The 27,500-nt window shown below is 39.8% G+C and overlaps 1 protein-coding gene across 16 annotated transcripts in view; it reads right to left on the reverse strand.

The window, feature by feature from the left end:
• Window positions 1-21,586, reverse strand: part of LOC138004498 (uncharacterized) — a 22,219-nt gene extending 633 nt beyond the window's left edge. The window contains exons 1-27 of one of the 16 annotated variants that reach the window (XM_068851065.1): window positions 21,346-21,586; window positions 21,076-21,141; window positions 20,029-20,342; window positions 19,627-19,668; window positions 17,164-17,208; window positions 16,263-16,304; window positions 14,915-14,974; window positions 14,428-14,469; window positions 13,738-13,797; window positions 12,939-12,968; window positions 12,512-12,553; window positions 11,180-11,239; window positions 10,693-10,734; window positions 10,003-10,062; window positions 9,370-9,399; window positions 8,966-9,007; window positions 7,670-7,729; window positions 7,183-7,224; window positions 6,493-6,552; window positions 6,006-6,047; window positions 5,316-5,375; window positions 4,358-4,387; window positions 3,945-3,986; window positions 2,371-2,829; window positions 1,367-1,438; window positions 837-958; window positions 170-333 (exon numbers count right to left, since the gene is read on the reverse strand). In XM_068851065.1, the coding sequence (XP_068707166.1) occupies window positions 303-333; window positions 837-958; window positions 1,367-1,438; window positions 2,371-2,829; window positions 3,945-3,986; window positions 4,358-4,387; window positions 5,316-5,375; window positions 6,006-6,047; window positions 6,493-6,552; window positions 7,183-7,224; window positions 7,670-7,729; window positions 8,966-9,007; window positions 9,370-9,399; window positions 10,003-10,062; window positions 10,693-10,734; window positions 11,180-11,239; window positions 12,512-12,553; window positions 12,939-12,968; window positions 13,738-13,797; window positions 14,428-14,469; window positions 14,915-14,974; window positions 16,263-16,304; window positions 17,164-17,208; window positions 19,627-19,668; window positions 20,029-20,342; window positions 21,076-21,079 (1,935 nt within the window). In that variant the 5' untranslated portion in view covers window positions 21,080-21,141; window positions 21,346-21,586 and the 3' untranslated portion in view covers window positions 170-302. Of the gene's footprint in view, window positions 334-836; window positions 959-1,366; window positions 1,439-2,370; window positions 2,830-3,944; window positions 3,987-4,357; window positions 4,388-5,315; window positions 5,376-6,005; window positions 6,048-6,492; window positions 6,553-7,182; window positions 7,225-7,669; window positions 7,730-8,965; window positions 9,008-9,369; window positions 9,400-10,002; window positions 10,063-10,692; window positions 10,735-11,179; window positions 11,240-12,511; window positions 12,554-12,938; window positions 12,969-13,737; window positions 13,798-14,427; window positions 14,470-14,914; window positions 14,975-16,262; window positions 16,305-17,163; window positions 17,209-19,626; window positions 19,669-20,028; window positions 20,343-21,075; window positions 21,142-21,345 lie in introns of all 16 variants that reach the window. The other 15 variants (XM_068851165.1, XM_068851132.1, XM_068851173.1 and 12 more) reach the window with 15 other exon arrangements.
• Window positions 21,587-27,500: the final 5,914 nt, after the last annotated feature.

Genomic DNA, 27,500 nt, shown 5'->3' on the forward strand with positions numbered 1-27,500 from the left:
AGTGGCTCAATGGGTAGACCATCCGACCGGAGTCAGGGAGTAGTTATTAATCACTTGCAGTATCTTGTAGCACCTTTAACACTTGTCTTCAGCTTTACTATACCTACATTCCCTTTATTATGTCTCTACTGCCTTTAAAATGGTACAACACAGGCGAAAAGATGCATACATAGTATACAATTCGGTTATAAACACGACGAAATGCGAAGGACACACGTTTGTGTTACCCCAATAAACGATTGCTTGATTGATTAATTGATTGATGGATGGATTCATTGATTATGCACATCTTCCTCTCTTTCCTATGATTCATTTAACCGCTGATAATGTAACCTAGGATACAAAAACGTAAACTTTATGTTAGTCATAAGGTACTGAAGTACTTCGAAATTTCCTTAATAAAGTTGTTTTATTTTTCTAGTCCGTAAAGCAGATTTGTTGGTCACAGATCGAAAGGATACTGAGCCCAACTATTACAGCGAACATCGTTTCAATGGAACGGAAATTATACTTTTCCTAAAGCTGGGCATTCCCTCGCCACTAGCGCAAACCACAAGCAAGCACTACATCGGGACTTCGTGTTCCGTCGTTCTCAAAGTTTTTTTTAGTATTTTGCGCAGTTTTAAAAATTTCTCAGTACTCCGTTTCCTGTATTCGGAGAAAGAGCTGTACACTGATAAGTAATTGCTTTCGTTTTTGCCCCTTTGTTCACCCAATTCGATTGCAAACTTATTTAATAATAATAGTAATAACCAACGGGAATAAAACATCTTTTTCACATCTAATGTCTTACGACTGCTTTCCAACAAGTTATGATAGAAATACGAAAGCCTTACGTTCCGAATTGGAGGCGCTTCAATGTTTTCCTCCCTATTGAGAAGTGCTTCGGGTTTTGTAACCGCTTATCTCGGATGTTCCTTTGTTTCGGCCTGGTACCAGGATCTGTGTTTCTCTTGACCTACAACACATTAATTAACACGCAAATACAAAAAAAGATATCGAGTCATTTTACATACTGGATAAAACTTGAAGCTGTCAAGAAAATTTCGAAAACCAAGTTTACAGGAGTTGCGTACAACTAAGCAGGAATTTAATATGCAGAGTACAGGTTTTTCTATTAGCTGAAAAGCTCTTGAAATATATTTTTAACCTCCGCATGGCCCGACATCCCCACTTATTGAAAATTTCCACTAGGCCTTGGACGGGTTGTGACGTTACATCTGGAATTGATCGATTCCTTCACCAATCCAGGCCATCAAATTCACCCACACGGCAGTCCCGGAGCCTCCGTTTTTTTCGTTATTTCCTACCTCATTCGTTATTTTCCTGTAAAAACCTCACTTTCGGTTAAGTAGATAATAGACACCTTTTTATTGTCCGTTGACTTTTCCCCTCTTCCAATGGTCAGGAACGATCGAGTTCTTGAAAGTCGCTCAGGCTGCAAATTAAACGACAGCGATGGAATAAAAGAAATTAACTATTTCCTACTGAATTGCTTGTGCAATGGATTGTAAAGTCCCACAAAGGATACGCAAACAAAGAAGCAAAAGCACAATACTGCTCCACAAACATTCATGTCACGGTATTGTTATATTCTGACTGGAGCCCATCTCCCTCCAAGTCCTCTCAGTTGAGTGAAGGTCGGGGATTCAAATTCCCCCAGGGAATCAGGGTCACCTCGCAGCTCTTACAAGGTCTCACCTGATTGGAGACCACCCTAACCCTTAACAAAAGAACAAATAACAGAAACAATGGACCCTAGGCCTAAAACAAAAGGGCTGCAACTCTCTCCTCTAGGGTCCATTGTTTCTGTTAATTGCTCTTTTGTTAAACCTCAAGGGTGGTCTCCAATCAGGTGAGACCTCGTAGGAGCTGCGAGGCTACCGGGGAATCATATGTCTCTGCTTCCAACCCCTTTTCCTTTCATTCACCAGTACATAGAACAGAGTCTCCTCTTTTCATCTCCTTTCGATTTCTGAAAGGGCCAGCTATATTTGGATAACAACACCTGTTTCATCCTCACAAGAGTCTTCTCGAAGAAGGACGATAAACTGTAGGCCCCAACCTACAACCCTGTGGGAAGTAAAAAGAACCACACACTTCACAAAGAGCAGGGCATGGAGTTCTCGGTGTTGTGGTCTGTCCTCTGTGGTATATCATGGTCGGGAGGGCAAACGCTACATCAACCTACTGTAAAATCCCAGGGTAAATAAAGATATGATGATGACGATGATGATGTCGACTGCTTCGTGCATCATATGGGTATAGAGGCACCGATAAACACGTGAAAGCATGAGATGTTTCGAGGTATAATCGGTGATTGGTAATTGACTTAATTAGTCATTAATGAGCTCGATATTGATAACCTACCGGAGAGAAGAGAGCACGCCATTTTTCCTCCAATTCTTTTATCAGGCTTTCTCGATTCATCTGAAACTCTTTAAGCTTTTGTAACTCTTCCTTCTCTTCTTCGTTCATCTCTTCAACTGTATCTTCCAAATCTTGAACTCTGTGAATCAATTCATTGTGGTCCGCTCGAAGCCCGTGGTAACCGAAATCGTAGAATTCTCGCTTAAGATCTTCGCTGCATTTACAAGTTTCCGATACCATGTCTCGTATACCGATGTAAAGATCGCCTAAATGCTCGCTGAGTGTTTTTAAGATACCTAATTTGACTGGGGTTTTCAACTGATCTTGTTTTACCTCTGGTACCTCTAAGCTTGAAGTTACGTATGTTTTAAGGTCACGGATGTACTTTTGTAATTTTGCGCTGATGCGACGCTCTCGAGCTTCCTCGTCGGTTTCCTTCGAAAGTTTATGCTCCAGATCCTGAGAGAAGAATGATTCAAATAAAAATTGGTTATTTAGGTGGATCATTGCTTCAATGTAGAAATCTGGAAATATATATACTTGTCTATTGAATTAACTGAGAAACACTTTTTTTGGGTCAAATAACAAAGGAAACTGGTGTCCCGTTAAGGCAAGAAAATTAGAAGCCCGATACACATTTACCTCTATTTCCTGCTTTTCACTATCCTGCAATTCGTTATTTCTTGCTCTCAGCCTCGACACCATTGTTGTAAAGAATAGGTGGGAAAAGCCTTTACGCTAAATTTTAAACCATTTAAATGCAAAAAATATGGCGCTCACGTGCTCCGCAAAAAAAAATAAATCTTCTTATGTTAGCTTTGTACAACGCCTTGACAAATGTCTTAACGCGGGAACTCGTCAAGGGGAGCTTCTATCACCCATACTTGCCTATCCCGAGTATACTTATTAATAGAATCTTCCCTTGGGAGATTAAGCACACCCACTGTTGTAAAAGCCAATTGAAACAAAGCTAGCTCAGCGTCATCGGAAATACGATACTGTTCGCGGGAAAAACCTGTTCCTAAAAATAAATTTACTCGGGAAAGGGTTGACTCAAGGAATTAATCTAGATACAGTTTCCCCTTGGTGAGCTTCTGGTTTCCGACATAAACAGAATGTCTCTCAGGAGATTAGAGTGTCCTACATGTCATAATGGCATAAAAATGTGTTTTATTCCGGTAACTTTCCTCTTCCTTTCCAGGATTTGCTCCATATCAGTAGTTACCAGGCAAGAAATTAGCCAAAGTCAAATAAGTTTCTTTTGTAATTAGGTCATGTTGTAGCACACCCATTTTAAGTCAAGATGCCTGCTTCGAAATTCCGAGTAACTTGTCTAGCATAAACCCGGTGATTTCCTTTTTTCAACCCAATTCCTCGTTGCGTCGAATTTGGGTTAAAGACATTTCCGCAAGATTGCAATGAACAATCTAAAGCTCCAACTTTAAAACGTGCGCTTCTGTCCTTTTTGGTGTTCTCGGCTGCACTTTGAATGAACTGGCTCAACTATTTCAGGCGCTATTTTTACGTAACCAGCAAGAGAAGCTGGTATTTTACTCTGACTCGCTGTCCCTTACCTCTTCCTCCAATTCCTTATTCTTGTTCTTCATTTTGTCGACCTACGCAATACAAAAACAAGACAGACGAAAGTTTTCACGTTCGTGATTCCATACACACTTTAAGGACGTTCGAAGGTTGGTGGTAGAACTGTGACGAACGGGTATTCTTGAATCTAGCAGAACATGCAGCTGAAAGATGCCTCGCGCTTGAGTCTTCCAACCAAATTCCTCGACTTGCGTCGAATTTGGGTTGAAAACGTTTTCGCAAGGTTGCAATGACCAATTTAAACTTCCAACTTTAAAGCTTGCGCTTCCGTCCTATTTAGTGCTCTCGGCTACAATTTGAATGAACTGCCTCAACTATTTTAGGCGCTATTTTTGCGTAACCACAAATAGAAGCTAGTACTTTACTCGGACTCGCTGTCCCCTACCTCCTCCTCTAATTCCTTAATTTTGGAGACCTACGAAATACAAAGAGAAGACAGACATAAGTTTTGCCGTTCATGATTCCATATAAAATAAGTCGTCCTTTAAAATAGGCTGCATTTAATGAAGACTTTAAGGACGTTCGAGGTTTGGTGACAGAACTTTGACGAACGGGTATTCTAGAATCTAGCAGAACAACCGAAAGATGCCCCGCGCTTGAGTCTGGCTGTCCTGCATGGTTAGTCAAAATTCATGATACTTGCTAAGTTTGAAAGATAGGCTGCATAAGCACAAGACTTTCTCCGAATATCCACATACTGCCAACACGAAGTCACTGGCATTGAAACGTTCCCGCATTTTGTGGCTCAATTGGTGGTTTGCATCTGACGTCACGGCGACCATGTTTGTGTACACAACAATGGAGTGAAATGTCTTTTGGGAATTTGACTCTATTAATATGCAAAACTTGTGGGGCCATTTTCTATTGTTTTTTACACCAACATGGCCGTCTCATTACGTGAATAAAAACCAAGAATAGAGCTTTTTGATCTGACGTCACGGCATCCATGTTGGTGTACAGAACAATGCAGTGAAATGTCTTTTGGGAATTGCAATCTATTAAATGCAAAACTTCTGGGGCCATTTTCTATTGTTTTGTACACCAACATGGCCGTCTCATCTCGTGAATGAAAACCAAGAATAGAGCGTTTTCATCTGACGTCACGGCATCCATGTTGGTGTACAGAACAATGCAGTGAAATGTCTTTTGGGAATTGGACTCTATTATTATGCAAAACTTGTGGGGCCATTTTTTATTGTTTTGTACACCAACATGGCCGTCTCATCACGTGGATGCAAACCAAGAATCAGTTGTAGAATGTAAGAAGCAATTACATATTCAGTAAAAAAGTCAACTGAATATTTACGCACTATTTCATAATTAGTGGCTCGATACATTTTTACCTCCACTTCGTGCTTTTCACCATCCTGCAATTTCTTATTTATTGCTCTCAGCTTCGACACCTTTTTGTAAACAATATACGCTTCAGCTTTTGAAATGTAATGACAGGTGTTCACATACCTCGCGAAAAAAACACCTTTCATATAAGTTAGTATTGCGTTGACAAATCACGGTGTTTTCGACATGAACAAAAGCCTTCGTCTTTAAAGATCATTACAAGGATTCAGCATTGCTTTTCACGGCAAATGGTTGTATTATATCTTTTCTCTTTGTTTCGAGGACTTGCTCAATATCAGCAGTTAAGAGGCAAGAAAAAAGCCAAAGTCAACCAATTTTGTTTTGTAATTAGGTCAAGTTTTTGTAGCATACCCGGTCTAACTCAAGATGTAGATCACCACGGTTATAAAAGTTTTAGTTGATCTAGACTGGCCTTCTTCCAAGTAATTTGTCTGGTACAAGGGCGGTGATTTCCTTTTCTTTCAACCCAATTATTCGTTGCGTCGAATTTGGGTTAAAAACGTTTTCGCAAGGTTGCAATGAACAATTCAAAGCTCCAACTTTAAGGCTTGCACATCTGTCCTATTTAGTGCTCTCGTCTACACTTTGAATGAACTGCCTCAACTATTTCAGGCGCTATTTTTACGTAACCACAAATAGAAGCCACCATTTTACACTGACTCGCTATTCCTTACCTCTTCCTCCAATTCCTTATTCTTGGTCTTCATTTTGGAGACCTACGCAATATAAAAGAGGACAGACGTAAGTTTTGACGTTCATGATTCGATATAAATTAGCTCTGCCTTTAAAATAGGCTGCATTAAATGAACTCTTTAAAGACGTTCGAAGTTTGGTGGCAGAACTTTGACAAACCCCGAAAAGTGAATGGGTATTCTAGAATCTAGCCGAACAAGCGATAGATGCCTCGCCCCTTGAGTCAGGCTGTCCTGCCTGGTCAGTCAATATTCATGATACCTGCTAAGTTTAAAGAATAGGCTGCATAAGCGTATGTCTTTCCCCAAAAAACCACGTACTGCCAACATAAACTCCCTGGCATTGAAAACTTCTCGTTTTGTATGGCTTAATCAGTTGTAAAATGTAAGAAGCAATTACATATTCATTTAACAAGTCAACTGAAAATTTACGCATTATTTCATAATTAGATACGCAATACATATTTACCTCCACGTCCTGCTTTTCACCATCCTGCAATTCCTTATTTATTGCTCTCAGCTTCGACACCTTTTTGTAAAGAATATACGCGTCAGCTTTTGAAATGTAATGACAGGTGTTCACATACCTCGCGAAAAAAACACCTTTCATATAAGTTAGTATTGCATTGACAAATCACGGTGTTTTCGACATGAACAAAAGCCCCCGTCTTTAAAGATCATTACAAGGATTCAGCATTGCTTTTCACGGCAAATGGTTGTATTATACCTTTTCTCTTTGTTTCGAGGACTTGCTCGATATCAGCAGTTAAGAGGCAAGAAAAAAGCCAAAGTCAACCAATTTTGTTTTGTAATTAGGTCAAGTTTTTGTAGCATACCCGGTCTAACTCAAGATGTAGATCATCACGGTTATAAAAGTTTTAGTTGATCTAGACTGGCCTTCTTCCAAGTAATTTGTCTGGTACAAGGGCGGTGATTTCCTTTTCTTTCAACCCAATTCTTCGTTGCGTCGAATTTGGGTTGAAAACGTTTTCGCAAGGTTGCAATGAACAATTCAAAGCTCCAACTTTAAGGCTTGCGCATCTGTCCTATTTAGTGCTCTCGTCTACACTTTGAGTGAACTGCCTCAACTATTTCAGGCGCTATTTTTACGTAACCACAAATAGAAGCCACCATTTTACACTGACTCGCTATTCCTTACCTCTTCCTCCAATTCCTTATTCTTTGTCTTCATTTTGGAGACCTACGCAATATAAAAGAGGACAGACGTAAGTTTTGACGTTCATGATTCGATATAAATTAGCTCTGCCTTTAAAATAGGCTGCATTAAATGAACTCTTTAAAGACGTTCGAAGTTTGGTGGCAGAACTTTGACAAACCCCGAAAAGTGAACGGGTATTCTAGAATCTAGCCGAACAAGCGATAGATGCCTCGCCCCTTGAGTCAGGCTGTCCTGCCTGGTCAGTCAATATTCATGATACCTGCTAAGTTTAAAGAATAGGCTGCATAAGCGTATGTCTTTCTCCAAAAAACCACGTACTGCCAACATGAACTCCCTGGCATTGAAAACTTCTCGTTTTGTATGGCTTAATCAGTTGTAAAATGTAAGAAGCAATTACATATTCATTTAACAAGTCAACTGAAAATTTACGCATTATTTCATAATTAGATACGCGATACATATTTACCTCCACTTCCCGCTTTTCACCATCCTGCAATTCCTTATTTATTGCTCTCAGCTTCGACACCTTTATGTAAAGAATAGGTGGGAAATGCGTTGATGCTTCAGCTTTAAACCATTGAAATTTAAAGACTAGCGTTCACATGCTTCGCGTAAAACACATCTTTAATGTAAGCCAGTATCGCATTGTCTGTTGTCTTATTTTGCACATTTTCATTGGATATAGAGAGAGAGAGAGAGAGAGAGAGAGAGAGAGAGAGAGAGAGAGAGAGGGTCAAATAACAAAATAAGGAAACTAGTGTCCTGTTAAGGCAAGAAAATTAGAAGCGCGATACACATTTGCCTCTATTTCCTGCTTTTCACCATTCTGCAATTGTTTATTTCTTGCTCTCAGCCTCGACACCTTTGTTGTAAAGAATAGGTGGGAAAAGCCTTTACGCTAAATTTTAAACCATTTAAATGCCAAAAATATGGCGCTCACGTGCTTCGCGAAAAAATCCTGTAATGTTAGCTTTGTATAACGCCTTGACAAATGTCTTTACGCGGGAACTCGTCATGGGGAGCTTCTATTTTCCATACTTGCCTTTCCGGAGTATTCTTATTAATAGAACGCTTCCCTTGGGAGATTTTGCACGCCCACTGTTGTAAAAGGTAATCAAAACAAAGCTAGCTCAGCGTCATCGGAATACGATACTTTTCGCGGGAAAAACCTGTTCCTAAAAATAAATTTACAAGGGAAAGGGTTGACTCAAGGAATTAATCTAGATACAGGTGCCCCTTGATAAGCTCCTGGTTTCCGACATAAAAAGAGTGTCTCTCAGGAGATTAGAGTGTCCTACATGTCATAATGGCATGAAACTGTGTTTTATTCAGGTAACTTTCCTCTTTCTTTCGAGGATTTGCTCCATATCAGTAGTTACCAGGCAAGAAATTAGCCAAAGTCAAATAAGATTCTTTTGTAATTAGGTCATGTTATAGCACACCCATTTTAAGTCAAGATGTAGGTCACCAAGTTTTACTTGATCTAGACTGGCCTGCTTCGAAATTCCGAGTAACTTGTCTGGTATAAGCCAGGTGATTTCCTTTTCTTTCAACCCAATTCCTCGTTGCGTCGAATTTAGGTTGAAAACGTTTTCGCAAGATTGCAATGAACAATCTAAAGCTCCAACTTTAAAACGTGCGCTTCTGTCCCTTTTAGTGCTCTCGGCTGCACTTTGAATGAACTGCCTCAACTATTTCAGGCGCTATTTTTACGTAACCACAAATAGAAGCTACTATTTTACTCTGACTCGCTGTCCCTTACCTCCTCCTCCAATTCCTTATTCTTGTTCTTTATTATGTCGACCTACGCAATACAAAAACAAGACAGACGTTCGTGATTCCATACACACTTTAAGGACGTTCGAAGGTTGGTGGTAGAACTGTGACGAACGGGTATTCTTGAATCTAGCAGAACATGCAGCTGAAAGATGCCTCGCGCTTGAGTCTTCCAACCAAATTCCTCGACTTGCGTCGAATTTGGGTTGAAAACGTTTTCGCAAGGTTGCAATGACCACCAATTTAAACCTCCAACTTTAAAGCTTGCGCTTCCGTCCTATTTAGTGCTCTCGGCTACAATTTGAATGAACTGCCTCAACTATTTTAGGCGCTATTTTTGCGTAACCACAAATAGAAGCTAGTACTTTACTCGGACTCGCTGTCCCTTACCTCCTCCTCTAATTCCTTAATTTTGGAGACCTACGAAATACAAAGAGAAGACAGACATAAGTTTTGCCGTTCATGATTCCATATAAAATAAGTCGTCCTTTAAAATAGGCTGCATTAAATGAAGACTTTAAGGACGTTCGAGGTTTGGTGACAGAACTTTGACGAACGGGTATTCTAGAATCTAGCAGAACAACCGAAAGATGCCCCGCGCTTGAGTCTGGCTGTCCTGCCTGGTTAGTCAATATTCATGATACTTGCTAAGTTTGAAAGATAGGCCTAGGCTGCATAAGCACAAGACTTTCTCCGAATATCCACGTACTGCCAACACGAAGTCACTGGCATTGAAAAGTTCCCGCATTTTGTGGCTCCATTGGGGGTTTGCATCTGACGTCACGGCGACCATGTTTGTGTACAAAACAATGGAGTGAAATGTCTTTTGGGAATTTGACTCTATTATTATTAAAAACTTGTGGGGCCATTTTCTATTGTTTTGTACACCAACATGGCCGTCTCATCTCGTGGATGCAAACCAAGAATCAGTTGTAGAATGTAAGAAGCAATTACATATTCAGTAAAAAAGTCAACTGAATATTTACGCACTATTTCATAATTAGTGGCTCGATACATTTTTACCTCCACTTCCTGCTTTTCACCATCCTGCAATTTCTTATTTATTGCTCTCAGCTTCGACACCTTTTTGTAAAGAATATACGCTTCAGCTTTTGAAATGTAATGACAGGTGTTCACATACCTCGCGAAAAAAACACCTTTCATATAAGTTAGTATTGCATTGACAAATCACGGTGTTTTCGACATGAACAAAAGCCTTCGTCTTTAAAGATCATTACAAGGATTCAGCATTGCTTTTCACGGCAAATGGTTGTATTATACCTTTTCTCTTTGTTTCGAGGACTTGCTCGATATCAGCAGTTAAGAGGCAAGAAAAAAGCCAAAGTCAACCAATTTTGTTTTGTAATTAGGTCAAGTTTTTGTAGCATACCCGGTCTAACTCAAGATGTAGATCACCACGGTTATAAAAGTTTTAGTTGATCTAGACTGGCCTTCTTCCAAGTAATTTGTCTGGTACAAGGGCGGTGATTTCCTTTTCTTTCAACCCAATTCTTCGTTGCGTCGAATTTGGGTTGAAAACGTTTTCGCAAGGTTGCAATGAACAATTCAAAGCTCCAACTTTAAGGCTTGCGCATCTGTCCTATTTAGTGCTCTCGTCTACACTTTGAATGAACTGCCTCAACTATTTCAGGCGCTATTTTTACGTAACCACAAATAGAAGCCACCATTTTACACTGACTCGCTATTCCTTACCTCTTCCTCCAATTCCTTATTCTTTGTCTTCATTTTGGAGACCTACGCAATATAAAAGAGGACAGACGTAAGTTTTGACGTTCATGATTCGATATAAATTAGCTCTGCCTTTAAAATAGGCTGCATTAAATGAACTCTTTAAAGACGTTCGAAGTTTGGTGGCAGAACTTTGACAAACCCCGAAAAGTGAACGGGTATTCTAGAATCTAGCCGAACAAGCGATAGATGCCTCGCCCCTTGAGTCAGGCTGTCCTGCCTGGTCAGTCAATATTCATGATACCTGCTAAGTTTAAAGAATAGGCTGCATAAGCGTATGTCTTTCTCCAAAAAACCACGTACTGCCAACATGAACTCCCTGGCATTGAAAACTTCTCGTTTTGTATGGCTTAATCAGTTGTAAAATGTAAGAAGCAATTACATATTCATTTAACAAGTCAACTGAAAATTTACGCATTATTTCATAATTAGATACGCGATACATATTTACCTCCACTTCCTGCTTTTCACCATCCTGCAATTCCTTATTTATTGCTCTCAGCTTCGACACCTTTTTGTAAAGAATAGGTGGGAAATGCGTTGATGCTTCAGCTTTAAACCATTGAAACTTAAAGACTAGCGTTCACATGCTTCGCGTAAAACACATCTTTAATGTAAGCCAGTATCGCATTGTCTGTTGTCTTATTTTGCACGTTTTCATTCGTTAGAGAGAGAGAGAGAGAGAGAGAGAGAGAGAGAGAGAGAGAGAGAGAGAGAGAGAGAGAGAGAGAGAGAGAGAGAGAGAGAGAGAGGGTCAAATAACAAAATAAGGAAACTAGTGTCCTATTAAGGCAAGAAAATTAGCAGCGCGATACACATTTGCCTCTATTTCCTGCTTTTCACCATTCTGCAATTCGTTATTTCTTGCTCTCAGCCTCGACACCTTTGTTGTAAAGAATAGGTGGGAAAAGCCTTTACGCTAAATTTTAAACCATTTAAATGCCAAAAATATGGCGCTCACGTGCTTCGCGAAAAAACCCTGTAATGTTAGCTTTGTATAACGCCTTGACAAATGTCTTTACGCGGGAACTCGTCAAGGGGAGCTTCTATTTCCCATACTTGCCTTTCCCGAGTATTCTTATTAATAGAACGCTTCCCTTGGGAGATTAAGCACGCCCACTGTTGTAAAAGGTAATCAAAACAAAGCTAGCTCAGCGTCATCGGAATACGATACTTTTCGCGGGAAAAACCTGTTCCTAAAAATAAATTTACAAGGGAAAGGGTTGACTCAAGGAATTAATCTAGATACAGGTGCCCCTTGATAAGCTCCTGGTTTCCGACATAAAAAGAGTGTCTCTCAGGAGATTAGAGTGTCCTACATGTCATAATGGCATGAAACTGTGTTTTATTCAGGTAACTTTCCTCTTTCTTTCAAGGATTTGCTCCATATCAGTAGTTACCAGGCAAGAAATTAGCCAAAGTCAAATAAGATTCTTTTGTAATTAGGTCATGTTATAGCACACCCATTTTAAGTCAAGATGTAAGTCACCAAGTTTTACTTGATCTAGACTGGCCTGCTTCGAAATTCCGAGTAACTTGTCTGGTATAAGCCAGGTGATTTCCTTTTCTTTCAACCCAATTCCTCGTTGCGTCGAATTTGGGTTGAAAACGTTTTCGCAAGGTTGCAATGAACAATCTAAAGCTCCAACTTTAAAACGTGCGCTTCTGTCCCTTTTAGTGCTCTCGGCTGCACTTTGAATGAACTGCCTCAACTATTTCAGGCGCTATTTTTACGTAACCACAAATAGAAGCTACTAGTTTACTCTGACTCGCTGTCCCTTACCTCCTCTTCCAATTCCTTATTGTTGTGCTTCATTTTGGAGACCTACGCAATACAAAAAGAAGACAGACGTAAAAGTGCGTGATTCCATATAAATTAACTCTACCTTTAAAATAAGCTGTATGAAATGAACACTTTAAGGACGTTCGAAGGTTGGTGGTAGAGCTTTGACGAACGGGTATTCTAGAATCTAGCAGAACAGCCGAAAAATAACTCGCGCTTGAGTCTTTCAACCCAATTCCTCGCGTTGCGTCGAATTTAGGTTAAAAACGTTTTCGCAAGGTTGCAATGACCAATTTAAAGCTTGCGCTTCCGCCCTATTTAGTGCTCTCGGCTACTCTTTGAATGAACTGCCTCAACTATTTTAGGCGCTATTTTTGCGTAACCACAAATAGAAGCTAGTACTTTACTCGGACTCGCTGTCCCTTACCTCCTCCTCTAATTCCTTAAATTTGGAGACCTACGAAATATAAAGAAAAGACAGACATACGTTTTGACGTTCATGATTCCATATAGAATAAGTCGTCCTTTAAAATAGGCTGCATTAAATGAAGACTTTAAGGACGTTCGAGGTTTGGTGACAGAGCTTTGACGAACGGGTATTCTAGAATCTAGCAGAACAACCGAAAGATGCCCCGCGCTTGAGTCTGGCTGTCCTGCCTGGTTAGTCAATATTCATGATACTTGCTAAGTTTGAAAGATAGGCCTAGGCTGCATAAGCACAAGACTTTCTCCGAATATCCACGTACTGCCAACACGAAGTCACTGGCATTGAAAAGTTCCCGCATTTTGTGGCTCCATTGGTGGTTTGCATCTGACGTCACGGCGACCATGTTTGTGTACAAAACAATGGAGTGAAATGTCTTTTGGGAATTTGACTCTATTATTATTAAAAACTTGTGGGGCCATTTTCTATTGTTTTGTACACCAACATGGCCGTCTCATCTCGTGAATGAAAACCAAGAATAGAGCGTTTTCATCTGACGTCACGGCATCCATGTTGGTGTACAGAACAATGCAGTCAAATGTCTTTTGGGAATTGGACTCTATTATTATGCAAAACTTGTGGGGCCATTTTTTATTGTTTTGTACACCAACATGGCCGTCTCATCACGTGGATGCAAACCAAGAATCAGTTGTAGAATGTAAGAAGCAATTACATATTCAGTTAAAAAGTCAACTGAATATTTACGCACTATTTCATAATAAGTGGCTCGATACATTTTTACCTCCACTTCCTGCTTTTCACCATCCTGCAATTTCTTATTTATTGCTCTCAGCTTCGACACCTTTTTGTAAAGAATATACGCTTCAGCTTTTGAAATGTAATGACAGGTGTTCACATACCTCGCGAAAAAAACACCTTTCATATAAGTTAGTATTGCATTGACAAATCACGGTGTTTTCGACATGAACAAAAGCCTTCGTCTTTAAAGATCATTACAAGGATTCAGCATTGCTTTTCACGGCAAATGGTTGTATTATACCTTTTCTCTTTGTTTCGAGGACTTGCTCGATATCAGCAGTTAAGAGGCAAGAAAAAAGCCAAAGTCAACCAATTTTGTTTTGTAATTAGGTCAAGTTTTTGTAGCATACCCGGTCTAACTCAAGATGTAGATCACCACGGTTATAAAAGTTTTAGTTGATCTAGACTGGCCTTCTTCCAAGTAATTTGTCTGGTACAAGGGCGGTGATTTCCTTTTCTTTCAACCCAATTCTTCGTTGCGTCGAATTTGGGTTGAAAACGTTTTCGCAAGGTTGCAATGAACAATTCAAAGCTCCAACTTTAAGGCTTGCGCATCTGTCCTATTTAGTGCTCTCGTCTACACTTTGAATGAACTGCCTCAACTATTTCTGGCGCTATTTTTACGTAACCACAAATAGAAGCCACCATTTTACACTGACTCGCTATTCCTTACCTCTTCCTCCAATTCCTTATTCTTTGTCTTCATTTTGGAGACCTACGCAATATAAAAGAGGACAGACGTAAGTTTTGACGTTCATGATTCGATATAAATTAGCTCTGCCTTTAAAATAGGCTGCATTAAATGAACTCTTTAAAGACGTTCGAAGTTTGGTGGCAGAACTTTGACAAACCCCGAAAAGTGAACGGGTATTCTAGAATCTAGCCGAACAAGCGATAGATGCCTCGCCCCTTGAGTCAGGCTGTCCTGCCTGGTCAGTCAATATTCATGATACCTGCTAAGTTTAAAGAATAGGCTGCATAAGCGTATGTCTTTCTCCAAAAAACCACGTACTGCCAACATGAACTCCCTGGCATTGAAACCTTCTCGTTTTGTATGGCTTAATCAGTTGTAAAATGTAAGAAGCAATTACATATTCATTTAACAAGTCAACTGAAAATTTACGCATTATTTCATAATTAGATACGCGATACATATTTACCTCCACTTCCTGCTTTTCACCATCCTGCAATTCCTTATTTATTGCTCTCAGCTTCGACACCTTTTTGTAAAGAATAGGTGGGAAATGCGTTGATGCTTCAGCTTTAAACCATTGAAATTTAAAGACTAGCGTTCACATGCTTCGCGTAAAACACATCTTTAATGTAAGCCAGTATCGCATTGTCTGTTCTCTTATTTTGCACATTTTCATTCGATATAGAGAGAGAGAGAAAGAGAGAGAGAGAGAGAGAGAGAGAGAGAGAGAGAGAGAGAGAGAGAGAGAGAGAGAGAGAGAGAAAGAGAGAGAGAGAGAGAGAGGGTCAAATAACAAAACAAGGAAACTAGTGTCCTGTTAAGGCAAGAAAATTAGAAGCGCGATACACATTTGCCTCTATTTCCTGCTTTTCACCATTCTGCAATTCGTTATTTCTTGCTCTCAGCCTCGACACCTTTGTTGTAAAGAATAGGTGGGAAAAGCCTTTACGCTAAATTTTAAACCATTTAAATGCCAAAAATATGGCGCTCACGTGCTTCGCGAAAAAACCCTGTAATGTTAGCTTTATATAACGGCTTGACAAATGTCTTTACGGGGGAACTCGTCAAGGGGAGCTTCTATTTCCCATACTTGCCTTTCCCGAGTATTCTTATTAATAGAACGCTTCCCTTGGGAGATTAAGCACGCCCACTGTTGTAAAAGGTAATCAAAACAAAGCTAGCTCAGCGTCATCGGAATACGATACTTTTCGCGAGAAAAACCTGTTCCTAAAAATAAATTTACAAGGGAAAGGGTTGACTCAAGGAATTAATCTAGATACAGGTGCCCCTTGATAAGCTCCTGGTTTCCGACATAAAAAGAGTGTCTCTCAGGAGATTAGAGTGTTCTACATGTCACAATGGCATGAAACTGTGTTTTATTCAGGTAACTTTCCTCTTTCTTTCGAGGATTTGCTCCATATCAGTAGTTACCAGGCAAGAAATTAGCCAAAGTCAAATAAGATTCTTTTGTAATTAGGTCATGTTATAGCACACCCATTTTAAGTCAAGATGTAGGTCACCAAGTTTTACTTGATTTAGACTGGCCTGCTTCGAAATTCCGAGTAACTTGTCTGGTATAAGCCAGGTGATTTCCTTTTCTTTCAACCCAATTCCTCGTTGCGTCGAATTTGGGTTGAAAACGTTTTCGCAAGGTTGCAATGAACAATCTAAAGCTCCAACTTTAAAACGTGCGCTTCTGTCCCTTTTAGTGCTCTCGGCTGCACTTTGAATGAACTGCCTCAACTATTTCAGGCGCTATTTTTACGTAACCACAAATAGAAGCTACTATTTTACTCTGACTCGCTGTCCCTTACCTCCTCTTCCAATTCCTTATTGTTGAGCTTCATTTTGGAGACCTACGCAATACAAAAAAAAGACAGACGTAAAAGTTCGTGATTCCATATAAATTAACTCTACCTTTAAAATAAGCTGTATGAAATGAGCACTTTAAGGACGTTCGAAGGTTGGTGGTAGAGCTTTGACGAACGGGTATTCTAGAATCTAGCAGAACAACCGAAAGATGCCCCGCGCTTGAGTTTGGCTGTCCTGCCTTGTTAGTCAATATTGATGATACTTGCTAAGTTTTAAAGATAGGCTGCATAAGCACAAGACTTTCTCCGAATATCCACGAACTGCCAACACGAAGTCACTGGCATTGAAAAGTTCCCGCATTTTGTGGCTCAATTGGTGGTTTGCATCTGACGTCACGGCGACCATGTTTGTGTACAAAACAATAAAGTGAAATGTCTTTTGGGAATTTGATTTTATTATTATGCAAAACTTGTGGGGCCATTTTCTATTGTTTTGTACACCAACATGGCCGTCTCATCACGTGAATGAAAACCAAGAATAGAGCGTTTTGATCTGACGTCACGGCATCCATGTTGGTGTACAGAACAATGCAGTGAAATGCCTTTTGGGAGTTTGACTCTAATATTACGCAAAACTTGTGGGAATCTTGCAGAACAGCTGAAAGATGCCCTGCGCTTGAGTCTTTAAACTCAATTGCTCGCGTTGCGTCGAATTTGGGTTGAAAACGTTTTCGCAAGGTTGCAATGAACAATTTAAAGCTCCTAACTTTAAAGCTTGCGCTTCCGTTTTATTTAGTGCTCTCGGCTACTCTTTGAGTGAACTGCCTCAACTATTGTAGGCGCTATTTTTTTTGCGTAACCACAAATGCAAGCCACTATTATACTCTGACTCGCTGTTCCATACCTCCTTCTCCAATTCCTTAATATTCTTGTTCTCCATTTTGGAGACCTACGCAATACAAAAAGAAGACACACTCAAATTTTCACGTTTACGATTCGATATAAATTAGCTCTACCTTTAAAATAGGCGGCATTAAATGGACACTTTAAGGACGTTCAAAGTTTGGTGGCAGAACTTTGACAAACCCCGAAAAGTGAACGGGTATTCGAGAAGATGTCTCGCGCCTGAGTCAGCCTGTCCTGCCTAGTTAGTCGATATTCATGATATTTGCTAAGTTTTGAATAGGCTGCATATATATAAGCGCCAGTCTTTCTCAATGTGTAGAAAATACGCCAGGAGCCCATGAATTGAATACACCTACTGCCAAATGTACTCACTAGCATTGAAAAGTTCCTTTTTATTTCTCAATCAGTTGTAGAATGTAAGAAGCAATTATCTATTTAATTAAAGATTTAACTGTAAATTAGCGCACTCCCCATTATTTCATTATTTCTTTCCATAAGCAATTTCCTATTCCAAGGTTTGAGACCATTGTGGTGTAATTCAACTTTTTAGGATACCAAGATGAATCAAATTATCCATCCACACACTCTCTACATGTCGTCTATTCAGAGTAACACAGACACTTCTCTCAACCGTGGAATCGAAATGATGACCCTTAACTATGTACATTGAAAACGTTTTTGAAGCCACAAATGACCAGCTCCCATCATCAGTGGCTTCATAGCGGAGCTTAGGCGCGCCAGCGGAGGACCATGGGCAAGAGTTTTTTGGCAAATCTATCCATTCGAGAAATTTTGGTTATGACGTCAGCGTACGCCGGTCCGTACAGACTGTGGTGAAGGTGGGGAAGCAGGACAACTTCAGGGGACGGGAGTGTTTGGGCAATTTTCCTGGCGGGAAATTAACATCATATGAAAGAAAAGAAACAAAATATATGCTCTTTGCAAATCACTATTCTTTCAACGGCAAATTTTGTTAAACAGTATTCTTCTCTTTGTGACCTAAGAGGAAAGATATTGTATGCAAAACTACCATGCATGGGGCGTGAAAAAGAAACCGACGATCCATAAGCGTACGGGCATTTTTTTGCCAGGTTGTGCGGTGAACCATTTGCCAAAAAAATTCTCGCAAGTTACCAAAATTTTTACGAAACAGTCTAAGAGAAACGAGGGTCATACGATGCACTAACACAGGCTTACATATGAAGTGAAAATATTCTTACATATGTATCTATCATATGAGCTCATAAAACATGTCAAAAGAAATAGCTGTCTCTGCCATTTTGACGACGTCAATGATAAGATCAATCCATGTCATTGTTGACTACAGCGTTGGCATATGCCCTTTCAATGTTAATATTAAAGTGCGATGTTGCGGACACATTGTTGCATGCCCCGTGGTGCCACGGAGGTAAGTTTTCAATCTGCGCAACGCACTGAATGATCGTTCTGCAGAACACGATGTAGCAGTTATCCCTGTAAGGATGTGACCACATTAGAAAACTGTGGAAACTTTAAATTAATAGATCATTTTCGTGCATTGTCTCCAGTATTTCTGGAACAGTCATGTAGCCTGATCCCCGCACACGATGAAAACTCACGGACATTTTCTCCTCTGCTTCCCGAATCTCGCCGTCGATTTTGTAAAATTTAGCGACGAGGGAGAACATTTCTTTAACAGGTGTTTTTCTTGTTGCCCAAAAGATCCGAGTTGTCCAAAATGTGGGAGTCTACAGTAAAGTCCCCGCTTACTCCCCGATCTCGTAGGTGAAGATCGTGAATTTTTGCGCTCGCCCCGCCTGCTGGGGGATCTGAGTCGAGTGAAAATAAGTTTAAGTTCCCGCAATTCCCCGGTATGGCCCGGGTTGGGATGGGCGGGGATTTACTTTGACTGGTGCATAGAGATTATCATTCAAACGGAAAATTGTTGTGAAAGAGATTACTGCGCATTTAATTTCAGTTTTAGTTGTTGATTAAAACTTTTGTTATTGTTTGCAAAGCTTGTTTGTTTACTGCTGTCAGCACAGAGGCGTTTGCTCACGGTAAACTGCACTAGTACACTAATGACGATTACTTTGTACTCTATTGCTTTCTGGGGTTAGAAAAGGGAGCACCGCCTTTAGGCTTAGCTAAATCTATATATGAGCTCAGTTGGTTACAGCGTCGCACTGGCGTCGCGAAGTCAAGGGTTCAAACCCCGTTGAAGTCCTGAATTTTTCAGGCTTCCCTACGCAATTGCTAAAATTGCGTTCATAACTGCGAGAATCATAGCTCACTTTCTCTGAAAATGTTGAGGAGGAACTGTTGAGTCAAACTCGTTTAACTTGATCGAGGCCAGCCTACTAAAAATTCTGTCCTTAAACAGCGACTTACTTGCCCCACATGTCCTTATATTGACAAGGCAAATAAATGTTGACTGATTCATAAACTGATTGATTGATTGATGAATTGTTTAATGGCTTACCCTGTCTTCTAGTTCTCTCACTTTGCCGTTTTCCTTAGAATTCTAGCTCCAAAAGGAAAAAGAAGAAAGAAAAAGTCCTCAGTACAGCAAGCCAGATCTACACTAGGAAGTGCGGAAAACATCTATTGAATTATGACCTCTTTCGGGAAACTAATCAGTTGCTCACAAATATCGCGTATTGTCTCTTCCATTTTGTCGTTCTGGAACTGAAAACAATCGGTGAATGAGGTAACTCACAGCGTCTTGTATACCAGGCGGTGAGACAAATGTCGCAAACCAGTGACATGAAACTTCGGCCATATTGACTTGATTTCTTAGTTAGAAAAAACAGTTTACCGTGGTAAATCAACTTTTTTTTAGTAAAGGTGACCTTAGTCCGAAAAATACATCAGAAGGACTTACACGGTTTGTATCGCTTGATTTGATCGGGAATCTGTCAGCTAAATTCTTAAGCCCTATTTTCGTTAGAGCTTCGACAAGCTTTCCGGCGGTAGCCCCTTTTCCGTTTTGGCGAAGCCAGCGAACAAGGACCTCTATGCAGCATTCCTTAGAGTTGCCTTTTTCCTGTTGAATATCTTCAATAATGGAATGATGAAATCCCAATGCACGTGCTAAATCTCTCCACTGTTGCCCAATGTCATCCGCCAGCCTTTTTTCGTAAATGACACCTTCAGTCAGTGGGTCGTTTGGATTCCAAGCTGATTGGCCAGAAGAAGCTACAAAAATTAAGGTTAATTGTGTCTTATACGTTCGGAGGTTTTTCTTTATTTTTATTTCCTTGTCGGCAATTCCGATAAAACGATTTCGTCATACCTTATTACTCACCCTTCTCATTTCCGGTCATTCCCACCACGACTAGGGCTGTCCCAATCGGCCTGTTCAGTTCATCACAAACATGTTAAGTGTGCGTTATGTTTACCGAAAATGTCAATCTTTTATCTCCGATTTCAAGTTCAGCTTTACATCCTTACCCAAGGGCATGGGGTGTTGAGAACCCACGCTTTATAATTTACCTTAACGATACTTTGTATTGTAGGAGGTGTGAAATGATTACACACTTATGGCCTCTTTAATTAGGCCTATTTTCTGCAAGCGAACCACGAGAAGCACATATTTACTCTTCGAGACAAAACATATTTGCGAAATAAACTGAATAGGCTTAAAGAATCCTCTTGATGCTTGAAAAACGTTTTGACCACATTAATATCCAGTCTGCTTGGGTGCTGGTTTAAGACTGTAGTTGAGGCATTTTCTCGATAAATAAGGTCCAAAAATGGGTTAAAAGTTCTTTTCACAATCTGCACTAGAATCACTCGCAAAATGAGATGACTTCCGTTTGATTACCAACCCGGAAACTATTCAAAATTAATGCTTTTCAGACACAATATTTCGAGAATTATAGACTACAATTAAAAGCCAATACGAATATGTTTGAGTAGTACTACTTACTCATGGTAGAGGAACAAAGGAGGAGGTGAGCGCCGCTTGCTTTAATGCGGTTAATAGCAGGAAACTCTGAGGATCAACAAGGAAATAATCACAGTTGGCAAATTACACCGCAGTTGATTAATTTCATTTGGAAATCAAACTACGAAGCGAAACACTAGCGAGATTCTTGAGATCGAGCCCGGCATTTACGCATGCTTGTAAATAAAGCGGTAAATAGATACTTTCACATTCTGATCAGTATTGACTAACGAAACAGTGTCTGGTACTTACCTTGTAATTTTGCTTTGCATAAGTTAGGTATCCACCTAGAATGGAAGCTGAGCAAATTAAATTCGCAGTGAAATGCTGCAGATTTGCGCTATAGAAGCGGTCCTAGCAAAATCAGGTCTTCGGTGATGAAAGTGCAAGGTACGAAGGAGGACCGTAAAAAGTCTTTTGTAAACTACAGTGTCACAGTTGTCATTTCCTTATGCTGAAGGGGCTTACCCGGCGCATTCTAATCAAAACTCTCATGGACAGTCACGGGAGCGAATTGTGTCACGAATTCTTCGCATAAATTAAAAAAAAAAGTCACGTCACTTGCGGGCTAGAGCCGCCAGACTGCTCGGTGATAGTTACTGTTTTCTTTTGTTTTGCCACGTAGGAAATGGCATAAATGTGTCAATAATGTGCAAATTTACGTAATTTGAATCAACTTAAAACTGACCTTCATGTGAGCTTATTTGTTAGTTGTCTTTTGATATCGTATCTTAGAAAAATAACTCCGCCTTTATCGTTCATACCTCCTTTCCTTGTGCTGAAGGGGGTTCACCCCGAGCACACTAATAAGGTTGGTGTTCGAATGACTCTTGAAAAAGTAACGGGAGAAAATTGTGTCACAATATATTGGCATACATTAAATAATAGTACATGTAAACGCAAACGTACCAGACTGCCCTGCGACTTGGCATTTATAGATTATGCTAGCATAATTTTTGGCATAATTAGAGCAAACTGGCATAATTTCTGCCAAGTAGCAATGCTAGCATATTTTGCGCATTTTGATAATTATCAGATCATTTTTGATGCTATTATTTGATAATTTTTTGTCTCTAGTCTCAAGCACTTGGTGACCTTAATCGATATTTAAAGTTTTAGTTAAACTAGTAGCATTTGTAGTTCACTGTGAAGCTCTGAGCGAGGGTCTAAGGTGCACCGAAACCGGAAGTCACATTTATCTAGTACTAGTGTGCATGTTAACCTGAACCACATGTTTATTTGAAATTAATTGTGGATTTGTTGCGTTTCTTTCCTGTAGACGAACGGCTTCTAGTTAAAAAATATATATATTTTGGACTTATTTGCATTTTTTCAAAGAGCATAATTAAAAAAAACGGTGGCATAATTTGGAAAAAAGAGCATAATGTTAGCATAATTTGGCCAAAAAAAAGCAATGCTACTAGCATAATATGCCACTTTTACTAGCATAATCTATAAATGCCTACCTGCGACTGTTGTTTTGTCACGAGTCAACTTAACAACCTCGTTCCCAGGGCCCTCTCTCTTCCTTTCTCGAGAAAGTACATAAAGTACCCTGGTTGCGGCTGGTCACTAGATTTTTGCAGATTCCAAAAAAATAAAGGAAGGGAGGGTCACCCACTCCACTGAGCTCAGTAGGGAGTGTAAATGAAACCTTGCATGGCGTCTAATAATAATAATAATAATAATAATAATAATAATAATAATAATAATAATAATAATAATAATAATAATAATAATAATAATAATAATGATGATGATGATGATGATGATGATTTTATTAACAGTATTTCCACAAGGTGGCTCTTCATCCGTTTATATCTACAGTAAAGTTATTTACAATTAAAACGAACTTAGGAAAGGCTTTGTAAAAAAAAAACGCTAAATAATTAATATTTACAGTGAAAAAAAGAAAATTATAATCTGGACTTGGCATTATCTTGTAGCAATTTCTTTGTCTCCTTAAAAAATAAAATTGAGTTCATGCAGTTTCTTAAGGAAAGGGGAAGGTTATTGAATAAATTAGCAGCTTCATCTGGAAACGTATTGGAGATCATTGATCTTTGAAGCTGTATACCCTTGCTGGAGAATAAGTTTCGATTATTTTCGTAAGTCTCTAGTCTTAAATAATTTGGCCAGTCTTCGTTGTATAAACTCTTGTGTATACTTTTAAGGTGATTTCCTTGTCTTGCACCGCGTATCTCATACTGCACATAACATTGCGACTTAGGAGATGGCGGGGTTTCACGCCGGCCATCTGAAGAAAGGCAACAAAGGCCGCTTTTGCTGTTCAAGAGCTTTCAAGTGCAATCATAATAACTCTTCTCGGTTTTGGAACTCGCTCCAGTCCTTTCGCCATCCGGCATTTACCATCGTGTTCCGAAGAAACGAGCACGGTGACCCCCTATTTCAAATGGTAATTTATTTACTCGTAATAGGTACACGGAAAACATATTTTAAGGAGAAAAAAAGTTGGATAGTAGAAGTTGTAGTATTTACCTATAAATGACTTGAAACTGCATTTGGAGCCTGATACTGAGTGCAAGGTGATGACTGTAGCGGTCAAATTTGCTTACATTTCTTTGCAAGGTTAGCAATTTGAAATCACTTTACTTAAAGATTATAGCCCAGACAAACAAGCAGATTCAAGTTTCCGGTAATATTCAGTAGCTTTTGCTACATAACAACAAACATACAGTGCGAAAACAAGGTCGGTGACCAATCTTTTTATTGCATTTTTAAAATGAATTGTCCTGTGAATGAATATCAAGAGGGTCTCAATGGGGTTAAGCGTGTGACGTGAAACCGGCGTCCAAAAAATTAACCGTGTGTCGTGAAAAAGGGAAAAAATTAACCGTGTGTCGTGAATTATTTTGTCCAGATAACCGTGTTGTTTGTAGCTTTTCCTAAGCTCTGAACAATTATTTGATGTAAACATTAAGCGTGCACCGTGAAATCGCGAAACTTTTAATCGTGTACCCTGTTTACTGCGATCTTAATATTTCAGTCTTCTAGGGAACGGGCAGATGACAACTGTTTTGTAGACAGGACCATCATTTTGGTTTTTGATGGATTAATTACTAAATTTGCATTACTAGACCACTCCTTGAAATTACATAAGCTTTTGTTTAAGTCACGTTTATAACTTTCGAGGTTTGATGGTTTGCAGTGCGCATATAATGTTGTATCACCCTCGTATTGGTGACATTGCATGTTAACGAGGGCGTGGAGATTTGCAACATAGAGGTTGAATATTAAAGATCCTTGTGGCACTCCAAAGTTAACTCTGCGACGGTCTGATGTTTTATCCTCCACTTGGACAAAATGCCACCTGTCAGTTAAGCATTCGATGGTCCAGTTAAGGAAAGATTTTGAAAACTCAAGATAATTGAGCTTCTTCAGGACAGTTTTATATTTGATGGTGTCAAATGCTTTTGAGAAGTCGGCGAGGATCATAAGTGTAACCTCTTCCCTTTTTATAGCTTTGATAATGTGGTCCCTTATCCTTAAGAGTACAGTGGTTGTCCGAGTGACCTTTCCTAAAGCCTGATATGTTATTTTTGAGCAAGTCATGTGAATCGATAAAAGACACAATCTGTTGATGGACAAGTCTTTCAAATACGTTCGATACTACTGGCAAAATGGATCTGGGCCTCATTTCTGATTCACTTTCAATACTTTCACTTTTTGGTAACGGTCTTATTCTAAGAATCGTCTATGTTTCTATGGAATCTCTTATAAAAGTATTGATAATATGGGTAAGTGGGCCAGCGATGATATCTGTCACTGGTTTGATGAATTTAATAGGAAATTGATCTGGGCCGGTAGATGTGTCATTCCGAATCCTTTTTATCTCCCTCGCTACCTCACTTGGTGTAACCCGCCGCAGCTTGAAGGCTTCATCTTCTAGTTTTGGTGGTTTCAATGTGTCAATGAAACTGAATAAGTTGTCTTTAGGTTCGACGTTGGTAGATCCAAGAGTGCGTTGAGCAGTATTTGCAAAGTATCTATTGAGGATATTTACATCAAGTCTCGGGGGATGTAACGAAGGGTGAAGGATTCTGTGTATTACTCGCCAAACTTCTTTAGGTTTAGAAGATGATATCTAAGACTTTATTAATGAAGAGATGATATCTTAGATGATACCTAAGGCATTGCTTGTTGTTTTTGCAGCTTTGATCTTTTCTTTTAAAAGGCAACAAACTTTGTGCAATGCTTCCCATACCTGTGGAGCATTAATTTCATGGGCTTTGTGACGTAACATGTTCCTTTCAGTCTGGAGGCTTCTTTCTTTATCATGATCCAGCTATGGCGCAGGTGGACGGGTGATCTTCATGAGTTTTAATGGCGCGTGATTTTCAATGCACTCAATGATAAGTGTGTTGAATATCCCCAGCTTGTCATTAGGATCATCGATACCATAGAGAATGCTGAGAGGGAGTTGTCCCGTATGTATCTTTCTACCTCAAAGTTACGTTCACTCCGTAGGATCTTGAAACGAGGAACAAATATTAAGGCAGGCATATGGACCGTCATGGTCACTTATGTTAGAGCACGGTAGAACACATGGCTAGTATGTGTTACTCTCTAGGGATCGCTTGAAATAATATGATCAATGAGAGTCCGTGACGTTGGAGTAGTTCTTGTTGCTTCTTTAACACGCTGTGGTAGATTAAACATTTCAAGCAGGTCTGAATACCGTTTTGTTAACGCTGCATCAGGTTGAAGTAAATCGATATTGAAATCCCCAGTTAATATCGATAGACCATTTGCTAAGGATTCTTCTCGTTCCCAGAAGAAGTTGGCTGTGTTTATTACGGCCCTTAATCTCGAGCCGTAGATATGTGAACGAATTTCGAAACAGGGACAGCATCAAAGGAGGCGGTGTTGGAGCCTATATTAAAGACGCCATAAAATATAAAAATTTGGTTTTATCAACGGAGTTGATAATGTAAATTGGCCACCGTACAGAGATTCTAAAAGCTGACGTTTCGAGCGTTAGCCCTTCGTCAGAGCGAATCCAGGGATTATGGGTTACGTGTAGTTTTTATAGTAGAGTAGGAGCTACGCTATTGGTGGTAACATGGCAACGTGAAAAATAGGAATATATTAGTTAAATGAAAAGCGTTCGTTAACACCGTGAGGATTAAGGGTGCCGATTTGAAAGATGAATTTTTGTTCCAGATTCTTGCGGCTTTCCGTCGTACCTAGATGTAGGGAAAGGCCGCAGATAGCCATGTGTTTTTTGGAGTGGTTAGGCAGATTAAAATGGCGAGCGACTGGCTTAGATGCATCCCTGTCATTCTTCTCAACATCGCGAAGGTGTTCGCGGAATCGGTCACCTAGTCGTCTACCTGTCTCACCGATGTATAATTTATTGCATAACGTACAGGTTATGCAATAAATGACATTTGCGGAGGTACATGTGAAACGATCGGTGATCTTAACAGATCGCTTAGGTCCCGATATCTTGCTAGTGTTGACAATGAAAGGACAAGTTTTGCATCGTGAGCGGGCGCATTTGAAAGTGCCGGGTTGCTCGTTAGTTTTGAGCGCGCTTCTAACTAAAAAGTTGCCTACGTTTTTGTCGCGTTTGAATGAAATAAGTGGAGGTTGCGAAAAGATTCTACCAGTCTCGGGATCATTTTGGAGTAATTTAAAATTACTGAGAATGATGCTTTTGACTGCGTGATTATGAGGATGGAAAGTGAGGGTGAATGGAATTCTGTCATTCTTATCTTTTTGTGACGTTTGTAGTGATGACTGTCGATCAAACTGTTGGGCACGATCATGGCCCGCTTTGACCACAGAGACAGGATAGCCACGTTTTTCGAAGAACTGGCACATCTCCCCTGATTTGCTGGAAAAATCGGAGTCATCACTACATAGACGTCGAAGTCTAAGAAATTGAGAATGGAATTCTTGACATGTGATGGATGTGACGATGAATACAACAAATAACTGTGTGAATCAGTAGGTTTGTAGTGTGCACTACAAACCTACTGATTCACACAGTTATTTGTAGCAACCCGGCACTTTCAAATGCGCCCGCTCACGATGCAAAACTTAATAATATTTAATATTTCTTAGGCGCAAATTAACATGTGAATATGATCAAATGCGCCTATTTTTCACGTTGCCAAACTTGTCCTTTCATTGTCAACACTAGCAAGATATCGCGACCTAAGCGATCTGTTAAGATCACCGATCGTTTCACATGTACCTCCGCAAATGTCATTTATTGCATAACTGTACGTTATGCAATAAATTATACATCGGTGAGACAGGTAGACGACTAGGTGACCGATTCCGCGAACACCTTCGCGATGTTGAGAAGAATGACAAGGATGCATCTAAGCCAGTCGCTCGCCATTTTAATCTGCCTAACCACTCCAAAAAACACATGG

This window comes from Montipora foliosa, chromosome 1 (assembly GCF_036669935.1).
Source record: "Montipora foliosa isolate CH-2021 chromosome 1, ASM3666993v2, whole genome shotgun sequence".
In the NCBI taxonomy this organism is placed as follows: Eukaryota; Metazoa; Cnidaria; class Anthozoa; order Scleractinia; family Acroporidae; genus Montipora; species Montipora foliosa.